The 23,932-nt window shown below is 35.0% G+C and overlaps 2 protein-coding genes across 5 annotated transcripts; one reads left to right on the forward strand and one right to left on the reverse strand.

The window, feature by feature from the left end:
* Positions 1-9,683: 9,683 nt before the first annotated feature.
* LOC129725041 (palmitoyltransferase ZDHHC15) lies at positions 9,684-17,815 on the forward strand. 4 transcript variants are annotated; one of them, XM_055680424.1, is made up of 6 exons: positions 9,684-10,370; positions 10,664-10,785; positions 12,038-12,397; positions 12,452-12,575; positions 12,636-12,765; positions 15,070-15,696. In XM_055680424.1, the coding sequence occupies exons 1-6, from the start codon at positions 10,196-10,198 to the stop codon at positions 15,347-15,349; spliced, it is 1,191 nt and encodes a 396-aa protein (XP_055536399.1). In that variant the 5' UTR covers positions 9,684-10,195; the 3' UTR covers positions 15,350-15,696. The 4 variants fall into 4 exon arrangements, with proteins under 4 accessions (XP_055536399.1, XP_055536400.1, XP_055536401.1 ...); XM_055680425.1 differs by having other exon boundaries at positions 12,038-12,382; XM_055680426.1 differs by lacking the exon at positions 15,070-15,696 and adding an exon at positions 16,247-17,815 and having other exon boundaries at positions 9,685-10,370.
* LOC129725039 (uncharacterized) lies at positions 17,324-21,551 on the reverse strand. The gene is made up of 2 exons (XM_055680421.1): positions 20,233-21,551; positions 17,324-18,984 (listed from the first exon to the last, which is right to left on the reverse strand). The coding sequence occupies exons 1-2, from the start codon at positions 21,143-21,145 to the stop codon at positions 18,494-18,496; spliced, it is 1,404 nt and encodes a 467-aa protein (XP_055536396.1). The 5' UTR covers positions 21,146-21,551; the 3' UTR covers positions 17,324-18,493.
* Positions 21,552-23,932: the final 2,381 nt, after the last annotated feature.

Genomic DNA, 23,932 nt, shown 5'->3' on the forward strand with positions numbered 1-23,932 from the left:
TAACCACTTGTGCAACCTACATGCTACATCTACATCTGCACACATATAAGCCCCTTAGGAAATGTGCAAGAGTGAGCACGGAGATGAAGCGAGAACCTGTCAAGCTTCCCGACAACCTGACATATAATTGTGAAACAGCTAATAGTTTATTGCAATAACTGCAGAATGGTAATATAGCAGCTTTGAATTTTCAGTTTTCGTTCTACTCAATAAATATTACTAATTGGGTAAATTCAACTATTTAAGCATATATGAGCATATATGATGATAGGTTGACAGCAGACTCATCAGAGTAAAGAAGATGGAAAATGTTCAACAAAAACTTTATTGTCACGTGAGATGAGAGGATGCTTCTCCACGCATACACACCGGGAATTGTACCAACACCTGAGCAAACGATACAAAAATAAAGTTGTATTTTTTCGTCGATTTTTCTTATCAGTGGTTTTCACAGGGACAGGGTTGGGTAAAGCTAGTGTACTCGATAAATTATTACACTACTAAAACGTGAGTGAAAAGCCAGCTGAACGTTTTCGTCTTTATTTTTCTTTTCTGCAAAGAAAACAGTGATTGAAGAATCATTTCAATCAAGTTAGCATGCCCATTTGTCACTCAATTTGTTGATGATATTTTTGAATTAAAGTGTTCAAACTTGAGAGTATTTTAATATAAGTTGAATATTTTTTGTGCTATTAGTGCAGTGATGCAAAACTGATAAATGACTTTAAAATAATTGAAAATGCAAGGTTTTTATATATATAATTTATAATGATGACATTCATAAATAGTATAGATAACAAATACCAGAATTCAAACGAGAACGGATTCTCAGTATTTAGAAAAAAAGGCAATGTATTAAAAGTGAGGACTCAAATTGACGCAGACTATCATTTTAGGGTTAATTAGGAACTGTAGTTTTGATGACTACCATCCGGCTGGTCTCGTGTTTTTCTTTCCTGCATATGCTTATCATGGACTTCTGTTATTAGCAATACCACTTATTGAGAGTAACTGATATGCTTATTATTCAATCGTGCTTGTGTGTATGTTTTTCACCCTTCCTATAACGCTAACTGCTCTACTATACCTGCCTCGTCCCCCTGCCAAGTATCACCAATAATGATTCCCTGGAGAAGTTTCAACAATTTATTCTGGCCTGTTTCATAAGAGGAACTTATTTTTTCAAGATCCAGTTATTATTACATTTTTTTCTTTTTTCCTTTTTTATTGGCTTTTTTCGGTGAGGAAATTCTCACCGAAAAAAGCCAATAAAAAAGGAAAAGTAAATACTCACGGTGATCAACCCAACCAATAAAAATAATTATTATTACAATTTTGATCGGCAAATTTGTGAAAATACATAGTAGTTTGTAAAATTGATATAACTTTACATATTTTCTGTATTCAGCAGATAACTTTACTGAATACTGCTAAACTTTTCGCTGAACTGCTCGGTAAATTAAACTTTTACCGAATATTGGTAAAAAACTACTAGACCAACTATAGACCATTTTACCAACTGACAGGTGTCACGGACCCTGCTGATATTGATGTTGCTGTTACGTGCGTTATGTCAGTGGCTCCGAGCTTTCTGTCAAAATTTCATTCATGAATTTAGTTCAGAAAAGTCTCATAAAATGGTCCATAGAGCTGTCAATTTTTTTCTATTCGTTGTTTTCGTTCTGGTTGTTTAGTCACATTCTCGATTCCGTTTGAATATTGAAAATCCTACGAAAAAAATGGAGGACGTTTTTCAATAACTTCAGCAAAAAGATGATCACATAATACAAATGCTTCGTAAGTATATAATACTAAATATATGTACATGTTTGTATCAAAACATCACATAATTTGCTTCTACCGAGCACCTGTTGCAGCCTACATAAATAGTTTACACCGCCATATTAATGAACACAACCGTTTCAATTCAATGAATAATAACATTGCATATCGTTGTAGATTACATAGTGCACTTGCCAGTATTAAAGAAAAAAATTCATCACGGTGATCCAAAAGGCATCAAGGAGACATTGGAGGAAATAATCCGCTTAATGGAATTGTTCGCTTTATTAGAGTAAGTAAAGCATCAATCAAGTGATTCAACTTTATAGTATTTGATTGGTGCTGTCTTCGGCTTTGAAACTATGAGCACAACTGGCATGAAGTTCATGCACAGTTCGAATCAAAATGTTTTTCATCAAAAACAACGTTACATCATATTTCTGGTTTTCCTTAATAATTAAAAGTAAACAATAACAAACATCACAGATCTTTCGGTACTGTCTTACACAACTTACAGATTTAATCGGTGGTTCTGGCAACTGATTGCATCCGCCGTTTTTACAAATTAGGTCGGCAATAATGACAGAAAGCGACAACAATTTGGTTACTAATCGGTCGGTAGTAGTTTATTCGCGACTACGAAGTTGAAAGAGATTTTAAAGGCTGTTCGCACCTAACTGAACTCTCATATGCGATTGTCAAAATGTCTGTGATGACAAAAGCAGAAAAAGAAGGAAGAAAATATTCTTCCTTTTCTTCTCATGCAAAAACCAAACAAATATCAGCACCTTCGTAGTCGCGAATATTACCGAACGTTTAAATGAGCGCTCAGCTGTTGTAAAGTCGGTAAAAAAACGAATTCGGTGATTTAATGTAAGTGTGTATGTACTCTCAAGACATATTATTGATTATATTGATTTGGCTGAAACGTAAGTGCATAATAGGTTTCAGCTTAATTAGAATACACAAATGAAATCCATTATCGATGCATGCAATAAAGCTGGAAATTTAAACCGTATGTGTAGTAGTTTTTGAATATTGCCAAGATTGCGATGCAACACGAAAGTCCCATGTTTTATATTTACCTCAATTTTAAGACATATATTTTACTTGAAACAGCAATAAGAAAATCGATATTATCATGTAGAATAAAGTGCCTGTAAATATATATATATATATATATATATATATATATATATATATATATATATATATATATATATATATATATATATATATATATATATATATATATATATATATAGAGTGGCGACACTGTCAAAATTGGAATTAAAATCATCTGTCAGTGTCATTCCAATTGAGCAAACAACCTATTAAACTCGTGCGGGGAAAAGAGAAAGGATAATCAGTGTTACAAGCGTTACTTTGGATGACACGGCGCCACTCTAGTTATATATAGATACTCTAATGTAGAAATTTTAATTCAACATAACGGATATTGAGTGTATGAACTTAAAGAAGTGCTTAGCGGATCTGGGATTGCAATCGTATTTATGAAAAACTAGTTGAACATTCCCGGCGATGCTCGGGATCAAAGGTTTCAAAGATAGATTTTTTTTTTATATTTCATTGCTGCATTAGCTCAACTCACTTCAAAAATATAATTTACATCTTATACTTCCATCATCACTTTAAGTAGGGTGTCGAACGTCTTCGTCAGTGGTTTTCTTCGGACCTTTTTTGCATAAGATTGCGCCATTCAAACTACCGAAGAAAACCACTGACGAAGACGTTCGATACCCTACTTCAATATTCTGAGAACGCGCAGAACGGAAATACCCATATTGGATTGTTTTTTGTGATTTTGGGCTGATTTACAGAAACTGGAAGTCACCATTTTGGATTTCAAAATGACGCATGGAGTTCCACTTTCGAAAGTATTGAAATTGTTGGCCAAATATCACTTTAGAAGTCATAAATTTGCATGTTTCATGTAGTTTTGTGAATAATATATCAAATATACTTGTTATTTTTCTTCAAATGTCTTTTCTGAACGTTAACAAACATTTTAATGAAAAAAAAAATTGTGTCATCGCTATAAAATGACGTATGGAGGTCCACTTTCGGAAGTATTGAAATTGTTGGCCATATATCACTTTAGGTTATTTTCCTGGAACCGGAAGTCTCCATTTTTCAATCCACAAAACTTTGTAGAAAATAAGAGAATAAAAGATTTTTAATGCTTAAGCTGCCTCTTAATCGATATTCAAACAAATGAATCGTAACCTTTCCTGCAGCTAAATCACGAATTCTAACTGCTCGAATTCGCTACAATGACAGTTCATCCATGTACCAACTGTCATTGTAGCGATTTACAACGATTTTTATTCTTCATTTGAAAATCGAAGGACTATGATAAAAAAATTTTAAAATCACGTTTTGCTCAGAAAATTACACTCTTCTAGCTTATATGAAAAAATCAGTAATCCGTGCATAACTAAACAACCCAATTGCCGAGAACGGCACCAATTACAAGTTTTACATTTATTACCTATATATTATTTGAAAATTTAAGTAAGGTGTCGAACGTCTTCGTCAGTGGTTTTTTTCGGACCTTTTTTGCATAAGATTGCGCCATTAAAACTACCGAAGAAAACCACTGACGAAGACGTTCGATACCCTACTTCAATATTCTGAGAACGCGCAGAACGGAAATACCCATATTGGATTGTTTTTTGTGATTTTGGGCTGATTTACAGAAACTGGAAGTCACCATTTTGGATTTCAAAATGACGTATGGAGTTCCATTTCCGAAAGTATTGAAATTGTTGGCCAAATATCACTTTAGAAGTCATAAATTTGCATGTTTCATGTAGTTTTGTGAATAATATATCAAATTTAGTAATCAGATACTTGTTATTTTTCTTCAAATGTCTTTTCTGAACGTTAACAAACATTTTAATGAAAAAAAAATTTTTGTCATCGCTATAAAATGACGTATGGAGGTCCACTTTCGGAAGTATTGAAATTGTTAGCCATATATCACTTTAGGTTATTTTCCTGAAACCGGAAGTCGCCATTTTTTAATCCACAAAACTTTGTAGAAAATAAGAAAATAAAAGATTTTTAATGCTTAAGCTGCCTCTTAATCGATATTCAAACAAATGAATCGTAACCTTTCCTGCAGCTAAATGTGAGTTCTAGTTTGGATTAACACAAAAAAAGTAAAACAGTAAGATTAAGAGCTGAATGACCTTCTGGTTAAAAGCTCTCTAATAAAAATCAAATTTAAATTCAAAAGTACAAAAGTAAATCGAATGCCGTAAAATGTAACTATTCACAAAACTACAAAAACATCAGAAATGTAAAATGTTCATGCTCGAGACATGGGTTATTCTGCAAAAAAAATTGTAGGTGAAAGAACAACGAACATTTTATTGCAAAAAAAAAAACAAATCATTGAATTTTGATTAAGAGGCGAATTTCGCATAAAAAGTCAGAGTTTCGCATGTAATCGTATAAAAACGTATAAATTAAAAAAAAAAATTTCGGTGATTTTCTGTATTCTGTATGCTGTATGTGGTCCTCGTGGCTCTGTGGTTAGCGATGTCGATTGGCTCCCACACGGTTGTGATATCGGATTCGATCCCCGATCAGGTCGAGAATCTTTTCGAACTGCAATTTTTCTCGACTCAGCTCTGGGGCACGGTGTATCGTTGTTCTTATCCTACAACATGCAAAAAGTGCTAAAACAATATCGATAACGAATTTTCTCAACTAATCTGGTTGATCGAGAGCTCTATTAGAAGGCTGCAATATTGTTGTGCTGTATACAGAAAATCATCTTCAAACATACATTTTATATTTTAACATAAACAAATATTTTTATGAAAAAAGAATCACATCCCGCATAATCAATAACCATAAAACGTGCCTAACAACTAGTTCGGGATATAGTCCCGACTGTATTGGGTATCGTTAAACCATATGGATTATCATCCGTTTATGGTTTTTGATTATGCGGGATGTCATCGCTTTAAATTTTGATTTAGAGGCAAATCCAGCATAAAAAGTCATAATTTTGCATGTTTCACGCAGTTTTGTGAATAATATCTCGAGTTTTAGTAATCATATACATTTTCTTTTTCCTCAAATGTCTTTCCTGAACGTTAACAAACATTTTAGTAAAAAAAATCATATGTCAACGCTTTGAATTTTGATTTAGAGGCAAATTTAGCACAGAAAGCCATAATTTTGTGTGTTTTCGGTAGTTTCGTGAATAATATCTCAAGTTTTAGTAATCAGATACTAATTATTTTTCCTTACATATCTCTCCTGAACGTTGACAAATATTTTAATGAAAAAAGAATCACATGTCATCGCTTTGAAATTAGATTTAGAGGCGAATTCAGCATAAAAAGTCATTATTTTGCTTGTTTTACGTAGTTTTGTGAATAATATCTCAAGTTTTAGTAAACAGATACTTGTTACTTTTCTTCAAATGTCTTTCCTGAACGTTAACAAACATTTTAATGTAAAAAAAAAATCACATGTCATCGCTTTAAATTTTGATTTAGAGGCAAATTCAGCATAAAAAGTCATAAAGTTGCATGTTTCACGTAGTTTTGTGAATAATATCTCAAGTTTTAGTAATCATATACTATTTATTTTTCCTCAAATGTCTTTCCTGAACATTAACAAACGTTATAATGAAAAAGGAATCACATGTCATGGCTTTAAATTTTGTTTTAGAGGCAAATTCAGCATAAAAAGTCATAATTTAAAGTTTTACGTAGTTTTGTAAATAACATCTCAAGTTTTAGTAAACAGATACTTGTTACTTTCCTTCAAATGTCTTTCCTAAACGTTGACAAACATTTTAATGTAAAATAAATCACATGTCATCGCTTGAAATTTTGATTTAGAGGCAAACTCAGCATATTTTTGCTTGTTTTACGTAGTTTTGTGAATAATATCTCAAGTTTTAGTAATCTGATACTAATTATTTTTCCTCACATGTTTTCCTGAACATTAACAAACATTTTAGTGTAAAAAATCATATGTCAACGCTTTGAATTTTGATTTAGAGGCAAATTTAGCACAGAAAGTCATAATTTTGCGTGTTTTACGTAGTTTCGTGAATAATATCTCAAGTTTTAGTAATTAGATACCTATTATTTTTTCTCAAATATCTTTCTTAAACATCAACGAACATTTTAATGAAAAAAAAATCACATGTCATCGCTTTGAATTTTGATTTGGAGACGTATTAAATATGAAAAGTCATAATTTTGCATGTTTTACGTAGTTTTGTGAATAATATCTCAAGTTTTAGTAATCAGATACTAATTATTTTTCCTCGAATGTCTTCCCTGAACATTAACAAACATTTTAGTGAAGAAAGAATCATATGTCATCGCTTTGAATTCTGATTTAGAGGCAAATTTAGCACAGAGTCATAATTTTGCATGTTTTACGTAGTTTGTGAATAATATCTCAAGTTTTAGTAATTAGATAACTATTTTTTTATAACTAATGTCTTTCCTGAACATCAGCGAACATTTGCATGTTAAAAAACCTACATGTCACCGCTTATTATTTTTGATTTAGAACGATTCAAAATGATGATGATTACTGTACACCACAGAGACTAAGGGAATAATATCAATAAGATCAAGCGTTACGGAATTCAATTTTTATATAGTAGATTGTCTTAACTGGTCTTGATACATAAAATATGTTATTATACTCTAAACACTACAGTTAAAATTTTTGACGAGAACGGTCCCACTGAGTGCTCGGCTAAAAAAAATTGACAGCTGTCACATTGTTTCATAAATCTCGGTTCAACCCAACTGAAATCTTTTGTGCCGAAATTTCAGTTTGGTGAAGCGAGATTTGCGAAAAAATGTGACAGCTGTTAAATTTTTTTAACCGAGCACTCAGTCACAAAAAAAATTAAGTGTGATATATAATGTATTATTACGTTTTCCAATCAATTTCGTTTAATCGATTCATTGTAAAAGATTTGTGAGACATTGAGGTTTTATTTAAATGACACATTCACCAAAATATTATTCATGAGTGCTTAATGCTTAATTATTATATGCTTAATGACATGAATGTGCTGGTGCACATGTTCTTTATGTGGGGAAAATATCAAAAAAAAAAAAAAAAAATTGAGCCATTCAGTTTGCTTCGAATTTCAACATAATTTAGAGCAACAATACAAATTATATATGCAAACATTATACTCGTGTTTGTGTCACCTTCAAAGTTATGAATGGAACTAATAATTCTTACTGCCATAAGAAATAGACGTTATGTGTGCACCTTTATTGCAGGATTCTATCCAGCTTTTCACGCACCATAATGGTGGTCGCTATAATGCGTGTTCGTAATATGCAAACCTTTCTACTTACGTCAGATTAGGGATTTCTGAAAAATTGGCAACACAAATGTTGCCAGATATATTTTTCTTTTGATAAAATATATGAAGACTTCCAACTGACGTAAGCAAAGCTGTCAAAAGGATAGGTAATTTATTACGAACTTTGCATTACAGCGCCCGCCATTATGGTGCGTAGAAAGCTGGATAGAGGTTCACACATAACATTAAAATGTATTTTTTACTGAATCTGGTATTCCTAAATACATGAAAAAGTAATTGGGGTGTTTGGCTATTCACGGATTTCTGATTTATATATATCAGCCAAAAGAGTGTAATTTTCTGAGCAAATAGTATTTTTCTAAAATTTTATATTATTGTCCTTCAATTTTTAAATGAAGAATACAAATCGCCCTAAATCGCTTGAATGACAGTGCCCAAAAAAAAATTACGATGTATTGCGGTGAGAACAATAAACGGACAATGTTTTTTTTTATTGTAACCTTAAAAAACACGGTATTTTTATTGTAAAGCCCTATTTAGAGTTCCAAGCGAAGTGAAAATCTCATACAAAATGTTTATTTTTTCATGCCCGTGAAAAATGCAACCTGCAAAAATTTCACTTCGCTCGGAACTGTAAACAAATTCGATCCAGCAAAATCGAAGGTTGTGGTTCTCATCTTTTTCACTTGGGCTTACTTTTTTCACGCATGCAAACGCTACTGAAAAAAGCAGCAGCAAGCGAAAACATGATTTGAAGTGCTTTTATATTCTGTCAGTTGCAACCAATTTTCATCTCGCGCAGAGTGTAAACTTGTGAATTTCGCTTCACTTAAACTGTGAACTGACGGGTGGTGAAATACCTGCGGTTTCCACAAACGGGTTTTCACGTCAGTTTTCGCTAGCGAAAATTTACGCTTTTTCACTTGTCAAATTTTTCACTTCGCTTGGAACGGTAAACAATACTTAAGCTGGCAAACGATTGTTGTCATTACCATGTTTTAACAACGTTTTTTTTTGTTGTTGAATCTACCACCAACAATAATTTTACTATGAAAAACATTGTCAGTGACTTCTAAATGTATGGGAAAAATGCTTGAAAAAATGCTGTTAAGATACATAAGACCCCCCTTTTTCATGGTTGTTCTGGACAATGATGTTTAATCTAAAATTGATGTATTTACAATGAAAAACAAAGTTAAATTATAGCATAACTATGTACAATTACAGCAACTTTTAATGTTGTTTTAATGTTATTTTTTTCGGGTGTGTACATGGACAAGTAGTTTTAATTCGGGATTTAAAAATTGAAGGACAACGGTAGAGAATTTTTGAAAATCACGTTTTGTTTAGAAAATGCAGCTCTTCCAAATGATATAAAAAACTGTTATATTTAGCTTAACCACGCTAAACTAAATATTATTTATATTGTCTCAAGATGAAGCAAGGCAAATCCAGCCCCTTGTTGATCGAGTTTGAGCATGCAACCCTGCAAGCACTTTTGTCCAACATAATCAACAACCCCAACAACAAAAGAATCGAAAATATAGACGTCAAGATTTGGTCATGCGAATTAGAAAATCGAAAAATTCGCTGTATGTGGGGTAAAAAGTGACGTTTCTAAACAGCGAAAAAACGTCTAGAAAACAGTGAATCGAATGTACAATCAGTTCAATACCCGTAGTCCGTAAAAGTGGAAGTGAGAAGTGAATTTAAGTGATTAGTTTACGTTTAGTCGTATGCTTTATGCGATTGTGTGTAGTGTCTCTAGTTAGTTGTAATTATGACGAAGAAAACAATCACTGTGTTTATATAGATTTATGAACTCACGATAGTAGCAGCAGTGATCATTAAATTAATGTAAAAATCGTCTATTGCTCGTCAAGCGATGCTGAAATTCTATCAGTGTTTTCACATGGAGCTAAGTTTTCGTAAAACGCCCTTGAAATACTGACGTGAAGTGGATGGAAGAAGCCTTATTAGGAAAAATAGAACGAGCTGTATATTTACATTTGTCACTGTGAATCAAGGAAAATAACAAAAAAATCAAAGTGGGAAGAGATCATGTCAATCACGGGAAACTATGACCACTATCGCCGCAATGGGAGCGCCAGTAGCGGTCCAGATCGACCGGAACGATGTGTGTGCTGTGTTCGGACAATGAAGTGGCTTCCAGTGTTATTCATTGCATTGGTTATCGTCTGGTCGTATTATGCTTTTGTAGTGGAACTCTCATTTTGTAAGTAACAAAACATTAAACCTAAAACTGTGTTTTTCAAGATTTATATTGCATTCGAAAAATTCCTTATTAAAAATGAAAGCACTGTCACTAACTTGCATAGGCAGATTATGCGCTATGCATACATGGTCTGATGAAACGTGACACAAGGGTAAACAGACCGTGAAACATTTTGTGGTTGTTTTCTTCACCACTTTTTTTATTGCTTCCGATCATCAACATGCTCTTTCGATGCATAATATCAAACGCCTTTCTCCATGTGTAATAAAATTGTTTTTCTTTTTTTGTTATAGTCACTGTAACCAGCCTACTGCAACGTATATTGTTCCTGCTGTTTTATCATCTGATATTAATAATGTTCCTGTGGTCCTACTATCAGACCGTTTTCACGGACATTGGCCGCGTCCCACCCAGAGTAAGTATTACTATTTTTCTTTTCACTGGTTTGGTATGATTCATCAACCGCGGATTCGAAGCTTACATTTCACATATAAAAGATTACAGAAAGATGTATATGTTCAACATTAAGTTCTGATAAGATAACGACCGTGTGCCGATGGTAAAGCCTGAGTCAGGTAAAAAGGGTTTTTTTTTTCAGAGAGCTAAGATGTCACAGTCTCTTGACCGTTTGAAAATATTTTTACCTAATTTAAATAACGTTCTATTGAATCTGACACCTTTCAAATAATAAATTTACTATCAGATCACAAAATATCAGCGTTACTATCTAAGTTTAGCATTTACGAACGTTATCGTTTTCGTTATAATTATAACCGCAATGATCTCCAACAGAGTAGCGATTCAAAACATAGGGATTATAATTCAGTGGAATTGACTAGCAAATATTTTTCTTACTCATTATTTGCATTAATTTTTGATATTGAAAATCTATCCATTGTTTTTTTTTTTTTGTTTTTTTATATGCCCAGCTGTAGCGTTAATACGCTGGAATCTAAGGCTGGGACTTTTAACGGAATCTAACACCATTACAGAAGAGCGTAGCCATGTTGCTTACTTCGACACTGCAGCCTTACGGCTATCTGATAGATTCCAAGTTTGATTTCGGATTGTTTTATTGGTTACTGTTGCACTAGGCCCAAGTTATATAATGAATGTAAGGTCAAAACCTCCAGGAGCAATTCAACCTGACAAGACCAAAGTCACAGATGAACAAATTTACTCTGGACTGGAGGTTCCAACGGTAAATATATGATTTGAATGGAGAACGTACCTGTTATCACCGGTTCATATTACCGATTTTACCTCAAATACCACAGTAGTGTTGGCTATACCTTTCCAAGCCATCCAACCGTTGGTACTTATGTCGGCAGTCTTCCTCGTGTTCTTGGTCGTTCCTCCTCACGTCTGCTACCTTTATTCCTAATCAAAAATTGCGTTAGGAAATACGCTTGACAGATCACCGTCAAGTCCTCCATCCATGGGTAGGGATATTGAAAATCTATCCATTGTTATCACAAAACTGAGGGATGAATAGAAAAATTATAAACAAAATCAAACTCAATTGAACTTTACAGTATTCAAATTTGCTCAAATTCTAAAGCTAAGAGCGCATAATTGGAATCATTTGAACTAATTACCAAGTTGTTATCATTAAGAGCCGCATCTTATTTTATAACATTTATTAAAACCTTATGGGCCTGTTTCAGTTTCGTGTTCCTCGCTCCGAATTGGACCGGTTGCTTCGTGCTTCCAGCGAAGAAGAGCAAAAGCATATTCTGGAAGCCTTCGCTCGAGAGCTGCCGATCGTGACACGTACTCTGAATGCCTCAGTGCGTTTTTGTGAAAAATGCCGCCTGATCAAACCGGACCGAGCCCACCACTGTAGCGTGTGCGGAGTGTGTGTACTGAAGCTAGACCATCACTGCCCCTGGGTTAACAACTGTATTAACTTTACCAACTACAAATTCTTCATACTGTTCCTGGGTTACGCACTAGTATACTGCCTGTACATTGCATTTACCACGGCCATGTACATGGAGTTGATTTGGAGTGTGAGTGGACGAGAAGTGAGGTTTGGGCATGTGTGAGCATTCTTACAAACATTAAGTTTTACTTTCTAGGGCAAGATTGACGGACGGTTCCACATATTGTTCCTGTTTTTCGTTTCATTGATGTTTGCCATCAGTCTCGTGAGCTTATTTGGTTACCATTGCTACCTGGTGCTATTAAATAGAACTACTTTAGGTATGAACAAATTTTCATTTTTCTGATCGCTTTATAATTGCTTTTGTTTTGCTTTTGTAGAATCATTCCGTACCCCAATCTTCCGGTATGGTGGACCGGATAAAAACGGCTTTAGCTTGGGGAAACTGAACAACTTTCAAGAAGTGTTTGGAGATGACCGGCGGCTGTGGTTTGTTCCTGTCTACACAAGGTAGGTGATAATACTTATACACACGAATTTGTCTCTATTTCTAATAAATAAAATACTAAGGTGTTTGGTGAGATGCTAACCAGTTTGTAATATAGAAATATTGTATTTGCTTTAAACACCGGCATTCATGTCGTTTTTGTCAATATGACAGTCTACTGCAGCGGTTCTCAACCTGGGGTACGCGTACCCCTGGGGGTACTCGAGAGCCTTCAGGGGGTACGCGAGAGAAAAATCAGTAATGGCGGACAAAGCATTTTTTTTACAGTACTTTATTTGCTATTCAATCTTGCTTTTAAAACATGACTGTAGCAATCAAACAAGGCATAGTACAATTTGAAACCTGAACTAGACTACCACAACATGATCTACCACTACTCTCTCCCATTCTGCAAGACAGTTCCAAGCCAGAGAGTACAATCGATATGAAAAATATCGCCAAGGGGTACGCGGACAAAAAAAGGTTGAGAACCGCTGGTCTACTGGATGGAAGCTATATACCATAAAGAGAGCTAACATTTGCAATTAAAGATAACACTTATATTTGCGGATATTTGAAATACTTTTATTTATCGATATGAAAAATATCGCCAAGGGGTACGCGGACAAAAAAAGGTTGAGAACCGCTGGTCTACTGGATGGAAGCTATATACCATAAAGAGAGCTAACATTTGCAATTAAAGATAACACCTCTATTTGCGGATATTTGAAATACTTTTATTTAACATAGCTTTCAATGTATCGAAATTAGTAAGTCACTGTTATTAAAACATACTAAACCAAGCATCACAATTTCAAGCAGCTTGTTCTCTGCTACGCCAGAACTTGACCAAATTGGTATTTTCTCCATAAATGCATTGGAGTCCCATGTGGTTTCATATCACTTTTGAGATCTACCTCAGAAACTTCTTCAAATTACGTTTGCTCTAGAAAAAATATATATAGTAATCGAAACAACAATTAATTCATTGCCTATAAAAAAATTCTGCCATATATATTTATTTCGTATGAATGCATGTTTTGTATTTTGATTGAATTAATAGGAAGCAAAAATGCATTGCTTTACCTGCGTTTTGTTGTGATGTACTTTTTTGTGTGACTCTTATGCGTTAATGGGCAGTATTGCAGAAAGTATTAATTGTATGGAGATTTGTTTGTAAATAAATAGCAAAGCCTAATAAGGGAATATAAACATCGCATTATTCGATATTTTCAAAGCAACAATAAGACAATTCATGTATCCTAATAATCTGATTATTTTTAAACTGATAAAAAAAAGTTTTTTTTTAATTCGGATGAGAATGAAGCATTTATAATGTTTAAGAAGCATTGAATAAATTTTCCATTGGTACAAATAGGTAGAGATAATATTTGAGTTTTTTATAATCGACGTTTTCATCGATTCTTTCACAAGTTGGAAAGTCGTTTGGCAACGGTCAAAATTATGACTGATGTCTCTTGATTATTCATCTTGATTTTAACGTCGTGAAAAGGAAAAATGCAGTTATATAGATTACCACAGACAAACAGACGTGCCACTCGATGACGATTTCATCGACCAGAAAAATAACGATAATTTTGAAATTTTGCTTAGTGGGCAATAATGCTGCTAGGGTCGCTATAAGCAAGCGTACACATTCATTATCAAATACAAAAACCATCAGTAATGCCGCTTGTGTTGATTTGAGCAAGCGTACACACCCATTAGCAAAGACAAAAACCGTCTTACGAAAATAAGTTAGTAGGCAATAAGCTCACATGTTGGCGCATGAGTGTAACGTTTCGGAATAAGGACGAAGATTTTTCATGATTTTTGTTTGAAGAGGCATGTCTGTTTGTCTGTGATATTACGATACAAAATAGGTGTTCCCAACAAGAAAACTTTTAAAAACCAATTAATTTTATAAATAATAAAAAAACACAAGTCAAACAATGAATTACATACCGATTTAGAATTTAGAAAGAAATTGGATGTTTTCCATTGGATATGGCACTACTAACAACAGCTAAATAACCGCACTTTTACACAGCCATCCCTGATGCAAGTTAGGGCCACCCTTTTGAGCACTAACCCTACGCCCCTTGCTCCATTTAATTTGTTTTACTAAAAAGCCTACTTTTTTTATTAAAATAAATAATGTTACACATTCTTGCTCACTCCTGTTGCCACTTATTTAAATTCCAATTTGATCCCATACTTACTTCACTTATATCGTTTAATTCTTTTTGATCCTTCATAACTACCAATGTAGCAACAAGCATGCCCTGAAACCCCGTTCTCTACCTCTTCTATCATTTTACTTATAGCCTCGGGGATGGCATGGTGTTCCCGGTGCAGGCGACTCATCTTCCGTCTTCCATTGGCGCTATGAATTCAGCACCTTCTTCAGAATTTAGCAACTCCAGTACCCGTATCACACTGATGACGAAGGATGATCTAGATGACGTCACCCCTGCCCGTTTGGAGACGGTCAACGAACAGCGACACCACAACAATGATCCGAGCTATCACTATAATTCGTACCATCTACAAAACGGCTCGAATAACGTAATGGACCATCGCAGCCGATCAGATGATATCGTGTAAACAATCGCTCAGCATGACTTTTTGCGTTACTCAACAGTTCTTACCTAGTACTGCTGAAATGCTAGAGAAGCTTTGCATTAGATTTAGTTTTCTAAGTTCTACTTAAGGATTTCAAACATATGAAATGGAAGTAGTTGTTACCGGCAATCAGCTACATTATAGTACAATCACAACATAAGATATATTGGCTTCTGAGTGTGCACAAATTTTTATAGCTTTACGTGAGAACTGACAACCGATTTTTCGAATGTGCGAATCGACAACAGCCACGGAATCTAATTGTTAGCAAGCATGAGTCTAAAACTATCCAATCGTAGGTTTGTTATACAACCTGTCTTATGAGAATATTTATGAGATTTTTTTTATTGAAGAAATTCCAACCACGTTTTCTATAAAATCAATTACATTACTAATATCCCAAAAAGAATTCAATCTGCCTCCCATGTGTTGCTATTATCAGCTATCAGGATTTGCTAAGTTCCACTTTGATAGTTTCGTTTTTTGACAAGTTGACTGTGAAACGGTTTCAGAACATAATATCCGATTAAGCTAAAACTGGTTTTGGTTATTGTTTATAATATTTTTTTCCAAAAGACTTCTCAAAAACCTGGGCCCTATTCTTACAGGGATTTTAACTAGTAAATAACTAATTTTCACAGTGGCGTAATGACTCAAAAAATCTAGTGATTAGTGAGAGTTACTACAAATCATCAACTTGTCTTGATGTTTCTTTTCCGCTTCCACCGTGAACTATATCTCATGCATGCATTGATTTGAAAATACAGCCGTTGTTGAATAAAAGGAGAATGATAGGCCTATAGTCGAAAGGAAGCATTTGTTTCGTAAAATCTATCGTCAGAGTTAATAATTTCTAATCGCTCTCTCATTCATTCACAGCTTGGGCGATGGAGTGTCGTATTCTGTTCGCTGTTACGACGAGGACGCAGAATCGTTACTCAGCGGTGAACTGGCTAACAGCCAACAACAGCAGAATGGACACAGTGGGATTCGTCAGTTGGAGTCACAGCGGACAGCGCGACACAATAATCACGTCATCGTTCCAATAAATGATGACGGCACTGTAGATGATGACGATGATGATAACGACTATGAAACAACAATTTTCAGTCATTCTACCAGTTTATTGCGATAATCTAGGTGCTGTTCAACAGGTTCGTATGAAACAAACATTCAACCTCAGTTTGTTAGTTTTCACAAAAGTGGACTCTAGGTAATAACAGATTTTTTTAAATGTGAAAACTCTAGCATTACAATAATAATAGTTATTTCAAATAGACGCTCGCACCTTTTGTAAAAATATGAACAGTTTCTGAGTTAATCTATCAATCACGAATACGCTCATAAGTTAATACTAACAAGACAGTAGATTAGATTTTTCCAAAATCTATAGAAAAAAATATACTCCTATTTTTGCACTATTTAATTAAAATTGATTTATATCCGCAAATTACTAATTTGAAACGAAACTGAAGACTTTAGATTTTTTTGATCAATTTCTCGAAGATTTACAAAGAAAAATGAACGCGTATGGAATAAAGTCATATCAGTTCCATAGTACCAGTTCCATTCTTTGGCATTAAAAAAATATGAAAATTAGGAATTCAAACCCTTCTGAGCATTTTTTTGTTGTATTTGCACTGTGTTTTTTATTATTTTATTTTATTCATTGCGATTAGATAGCAAGAGGAGAATTTGAATTTGATTGTTATATATAAATACGTTACGGTTTTTATTTTTTCTGCGATAACTAGTTACTAGTCAGTGATAATACAGTGTTATTTCGTAACGTAAACATTCTATAGAATATTTCATTTCTGTAATCCATTCATAGAGAACTTAAAAACTATAGACCTGAAACTACATTAACAAACCATCGTGTTTCTGTGACAACAATAACTGAAACAATACTAATACAAATCTATGACTGATCTTAACAATCCAATAAAAAAGCATAAATCGAGCATTTTCACCGCAACAGTATCCTACATAAACATTTTGATTTTTCTGTGTAATATTTCAATCAAGTTTAAGTGAACATAACCTAAGCTAGCGAAGACTTATTTGAACTGGCTGCAATAAATGATGACTATTGCAGCTTAGTAAAAATCAATGGATCACACATCTACAGTGTGTTTCATTTATCTACTAAACAGAATTAATCGTGATATTCTATGGCGATGATGAACCCTCGCCCGTGTGATTAGTAATGTAGTGAAACCTGAGTTCCATATCGATCCAAGCAGACATTCTGAAGGTTAATGCTGTTATGGAAAAGATATGATTGTTTGGTGATAACAAATTGACATTGGGTCAAGTAAAGAAGCTAGACTGGGTCGAATAAAGCTGTTAATAACCCTTACTTATTTGTTATTGAGGCAATGATAACACATTTAGAATTTAGTTATCTATTAATTTTTAAGCAACATCGCGTAAAAAAAAAAACAATCTAACCGATAGGAAAAATATTTAGTTGCAAAATTGTATCCCATTAGTATTACAATCTCGATTCACATCGAAACACATAGGATCGAATTCTTCGTTCATTCCACTGTGATGGTGCATTTCAGAATACCTAGCGTAATCGATTGATACTTCTTTTAAAAAATAAGACAAATAGTTTACCATGTCCACAACAATGGACACTGTTACGTCGTGCATAAGTGATACAATGATACAAAAAAATAATTGAAACTAAGTATAAAACAGTGATAGAAGAGGTAGAATACAGAAGCAATGGATAAAATAAATCAGTTCATAAATTTTAAAATAAGATGTTCCCGGTAGTAGTCGAACATATCACTTTCAACCATTTTGGGAGGCGATGATTAAGTTTCGGGAGGCTTTTTTTCTTTCGCACAAGACTATGTTTTTCGCCAGAATGATTTATTTCGAGAAAACTTATTGAGCCTTCGTAGACATCAATGGCACAACATACAAATAATCGCGGCAAAAAACGAAAACATATCGAGTATATAATACTATTAGATTATCACTCTCTCTAGTGTAAGTAGTCGTTGCTTCTCCACATTGCAGAAACGTCTAGAATAACCTTATATATAGGAATCGTGTTGCGTTGCGCTCTATTCAGCCTTTATAGTCTGTGGAAAGATTTGATCAAACTTTTCAACACATTCCTTGCCACTTCCGTTTGTTGGAGCTTGTGGAATGGACCAGCGCAGGTGCTGTTGCTGTTTGTGATAGTGCACTCTTTGGGGCACGTCGTCTAAATTCTGGAGTTTTGTTGGAACCGCTACCTATTTGCGATAAGCACTGGTTGTCCAACAGATTTCGCTCTCGGAAACGATCTATTAGTAGGCTGGCTTTATCCCGGGGAAGCTCAAGCTCGCGAATTAACGAAACAAGATCGGAAGCGGTCATCAGGTGAGGCTTCTGGGAAATTGTGCTAGTGCTAGATACCACATTGGTTGATACCGATGACATTCGAACAGCCGTGCTTCGGGAGCATGGAGTTCCGTTCTGGTACTGCTGCTGAAATGGGACTCCATTTGTCTTCACGGCTGGTTTGGCGGTAGGCGCGACTGGTTTGCTCCGTTCTTCGGGCTCGTCATCGTCGATTTCGATCGTGATTGGTTCGTTTGAAAACACCGTATATGCTGCAATTTAAAAATGGTTCATCATAGCGGTAATATAGTTTCTAAGTTTAATAATTTGTTCGTGTAGGTATAAGTTGGCAAAATATTTGTCAAATTACATTCCTCTAACACACGACGAAATTTATTCTTTCTTTCAATCATTTTTCGATAACTGCCTATTAGTGAATATATTTTCAGCTTTAAAATTCGAAACTTTCGTCAAATTAATTCACTGCTGGAAATCCAAATTCAATTTTCACCATATACTGCTTTTGTTGCTATGGCCGAGGAAAAGATATCGAATAGAAATCTATTGTTTTAACTTATTGCTCTAAAGGACACACATTTGCATTATCTCGCTAAAATTCAAATTCTCTCTCAAGTTCTCGAACTGCGCCAGTATCATACTATTGTCGATAACAAATACAAATACAGCAACTGTTCGCTAACTGGGCACGCTTTAAGTGGGCGCTCGCTAACTGGGAGGATTCCCAGTTAAAAAGACAACAAACGTCAAATATCTAAAAAACGGGGGGCATGTAGATTGGAAACGAAAACTGAAAAATTAAAGTTTTTCTAATCGAGCATATTTAAAATACAAAAACAATAATATAGCTGATAAATGTACTCGCTATATAAAACTAAAGTTTAAAAGCTTTATTTGAGAGATAAGTTTGTAGTTGTGGCTTCTCTATTTGGTGATCAACTTGAGAACGAAAGCCTTTTATGAAGTTGTCGCGAAGCAGCGTTATCCATCGAACTCCCCCTCGGCGTTGAGATGATATCCTAGTTAGCGAGCTGATTTCAATAACTGGGAAGTGCTCGTCGCCCAGTTAGCGAACAGTTGCTGTACCTACCTAACTGTGTGAGCCAATTGTTTTTTTTTTTTTTTTTTTTTTTTTTTTTTAATAATAAAAATAAGTGTGCCACGCAAGCTGATCACCTTACATTTTGATTTTCAAGGACAGGCTCATTTGTTGATATTTTTTTTTGCAAAAGCTCTCCGTTAGGTAATCTAAAGTCCAGATATTATCTTACGATCGAAGAAGGTCAAATAATTTAATAGTAGTTGAAACAAAATGTGTAGAATTCGCTTGAGACAGCACTCTAAACAAAATTTAATTCTGCTCCACAATTCTTTTTAGAAAAAATCTTGTTTTTCATTTCTCATTATAATTATAGACACGGTTTACCTCCCTTATGAAATGCAATACTCCTGTTACATTTAAATGTTACAGTATAATCAGTATAATAGATTTTGGAAATTACCTGGTATAACTGGCTTAGTCAAGGTTCGATCGTCTTTTTGTGGAATATTCGCCATACTAGTAGGTATTCGCTGTAAGTGCATTTGTTGTAATTGCGGCCGGCGTTTATGCTGTCCTTTGGAAGCGTTAACTGGAGGCTTTGGCACTATCTGTTGCGATATTCGTATACTTTCCGGCAATGTGTGGATTTGTTTAAGTTGAATATCCGGCCTAACTTTCAACTGTTGATGTTGTTGTCTTATGGGTGCATCTGGGATGGACATAGCAGGGATAGGAACGTCAGAAACAAGTTGTTTTTGAGCAACCAGTGGCGTTGTTGGAATCTCTTGTTTCTGATGTACGTTATCAAGTTTAACTTTTTTAACACTCACTGACCAGTTTGGCGACACAGGCAGTTTTACCACGGATTCTAAAGCACTTAGTGCTTTTTTGATAGTCACCGGTGCGGGAGGCATAGCTGCAATGGTGGTAGCAAGCGCAGAATTTGGTTGAGAACCTACTGGGACCGCCACTTCCAATTCACACGGTATGGGCTTCATCGCGGACGGGATGCTGTCTGGATATTGTGCAATTTTTTTCTTCCCTTCACCAATCGTCTTGGTCATGCAAAAGTAGCAATCGTTGGTATGGTTACTTGGTGCTTTCCATATCATAGGTGTAGAGAAGGGAAGTGGCGGACGAGGATATTGACCAATTTTCAACCGCAACAGAGCCTGGTTGCAATCATTACATACCGAAGCTGGACCATGCACATAGTCTTCCTTCTGCGTACGAATGCTGAAGAATGCCTCGTACGCCTCCATGATGGGGATGGTCATAATCGAGCGCTTATGATGCGACGGCGTATACTTACCGCACACAAAGCAAAACAGGTTTTTTGGATTGACACAGGAGGACTTAATCGCCACAAACATTTTCTTGTTTGGAGTTGCTACGAAATTTTACAGAATCAAAGCTTGATCTCAAGCGTTGTCACATACAATCGCCTTTAGTAGACACTCGTCAAGTTATTACGCCAAATGTTCCTTATAAAACATGCCGTATTTTCCTATGAATTGAATTTCGGCCTGTTTCTCTTGGCAATCTGAATTTGCTACCACTTTACAAGAATGTGTTTTAGTAGTATGATATGCTATATTCCTCTAACACAGCAGAACTCCAAGTATCTTTTTGACATTTCATTCCATTCTGTTTATTCTGTTTACACACGGCCAGAATAGAGGTACTTCTCGATTCTGCCGGGGCGTCCTCTCAAATCCCGTACTATTAACCAAACCATTCCTGTGCTGAATAAGTGTTAGTATATAGATGCTCTCTCTCTAGAATGAAAGCACACTGTGCGTACATCGTATACACATGTAACACAAGAAGTATAGAACCCAAAATGAAATAAGAAACAAACGGGGGAAAAATTCTGCTACCTGCAAGACCGTGACATTCAATCCCATGCTCTGTGCAATGGTTTTCTGCGCGTACCATCCACATCATTTTCTCTTCCATTTATTACGTCTCTAGCATTGAATTAGCAGCTATAGGAATCACTCATACTATTCCTCTCGCTCCGGTCCAGCAACGGTGTGAGGATAAGTATACGCAGTAGGATGATTCAATGTTTCGCTCGCGATTGGATCAGCAAAATCTTGAAATCTTGAACAAAAAAAGGGATCATAGAACTATGAAAGAATGATGCAAGTATCATAAATAATTCGGAGTTGAACTCTGTAGTATAGGCATGTGTATTCTTTATTTTTTTTTTTTTGAGTTGAAATGTGATGTCTCACTCAAGCTAACCCACCCTCCCTCATATGTCACAAAATGTCACATAATCGAAGACCCCTCTCTCCCTAATTGCGTGACATCATTAATGGATGGTCCCTTATAAAAACAACACGTAGAAAACGATCTATACGTTTGGTGAAGTAGAATTATTTGTTCATCATGTTTAGGTGTTTAGATAATGAATCAGCCTAAAGCTCACTCATACTATACACACGTGCATTAAATTGTTCGATCTTCTGCCCGGCCCGGAGAGCAGTTCTAAGGGAAACGACCCTTGCATTCGTTTACGATAGTAGGTATGGCCATAAACAAGATAGGCTTGGGATGCAGAGTTTATACTTCCTTGTGTGAGTAATGTGCTATGCTGTGCAACTAAATGAAACCCACTATCGAAAATAAGAAAGCGCGCGGTCACTGCCAGGACGGTGTACCTAAAATTATGTTGAAATACAACTTTATTCAAAACCTCAAAAAATATTTGTTATTGTAGTCTTACGCAAAAAACCTCTTTGCTACAAGAATATGATTCGAATTTCGCAAAAAACACAAACTTTGTTTTTGAATCAAGTGATTAAAACCGGTTCTCAAACCGTAATTCCTTGAAACGTAATCACTGTAAACCGGTATAAAAATCACTTAAGTACTTCAATGAAAGATCCATCATTGTTCTAGCAACACACCAAGTGATGCCAAATTCAAATTCATTCATGGTTGGAACCTAAGGAGAGACAAGATTTGAATCCACTTTGGGAACCACTCGATGATTGGTTGAAATTGAAAACCCCGAGTGCGTTGAAATTTATCATCAGGCTTGCTGGCAGTGTTGCTGAACAACATGTTTCGTTGTTTTGATTTATGTTTTTTCATGATGTTACCTGTTATAATCTAGAATATTTTCAAGTGAACATTCAAAATAAAGTACAAAGCGTACAAATACGGGTGAAGTAAGAGATCCGACTTGGATAATCACTTATATCAATTACTAAAAAATCTAAAAGTGCGCAAGGAGTTAATACGGTTTTGCGTGAAACATAAGAACAGCATACCGCTGCTCAATGTCGGAAGTAAATAGTGTAGTGTAAGCTTATTTTTACTTTTGAATCCGTTCTGGATTAAGTTTGGAACATACCTGTTCAGGCATATTGCTTGTGCGGAGAGTACAATTCATATGGGTCAATGAATGAATCATAATCTTTGATGGATGACACGTTTGATTTTAAAGATATTAAATATGCAGATTCTCCGGTAACCCTCAGATGGTAAATCAATCGCCTGCAGGAGGAATTGTGCTTAATGCTGATGAAAGCATTAAAACATTCAAGTATTTTCCGAGTGAATGGCATCACTTACGAAAAATACAACAGGGATCATCGAGGTGGTGGGCAACGCTAACCGAAATTTAGCTATGCTAAACACTAAGCCGCTAACCGGAAAATTTAGCTCGATAATTGCTAAACGTCAAACGCTAAGCCCACATTAGTGGAAAATTCGCTATTCACTAACTTATAAATATGTAAATAGTCACTTCGCTATATTTATTGCTCGTATTTTGTAAGATTTAGACCACTTTGATCTTTTGTGGTAAAACAAACGAAAACAATTACTTTTTAGAGATATTTACAATAAGAGGTTCACAAAACGGTGTTCCTACTTGATTTTGTAAAAACAGGGAGTAACAGAAGCTATTCAGCTTGCAATAAAAATAGATATTTTCAGAAATTTCAATTATTATCTGAATCGAAAAAGTAGAACCAGAGTTGTCATAATTTCAAGCCCATTAACATTTACAAAAGTTCTTGGTGTGCCCAAAATTCAATCCAGACCTTGAGCTCGTTCTTCAAAATGCTCCTGTGGCTTGTACGATAACTGGAACTCCATTCTAGGGTAAAAAACTGACAAAAATAACTTTCGCAGTAAAGTAT

The sequence above is a fragment of the Wyeomyia smithii genome, chromosome 2 (assembly GCF_029784165.1).
Source record: "Wyeomyia smithii strain HCP4-BCI-WySm-NY-G18 chromosome 2, ASM2978416v1, whole genome shotgun sequence".
Classification (NCBI taxonomy): Eukaryota; Metazoa; Arthropoda; class Insecta; order Diptera; family Culicidae; genus Wyeomyia; species Wyeomyia smithii.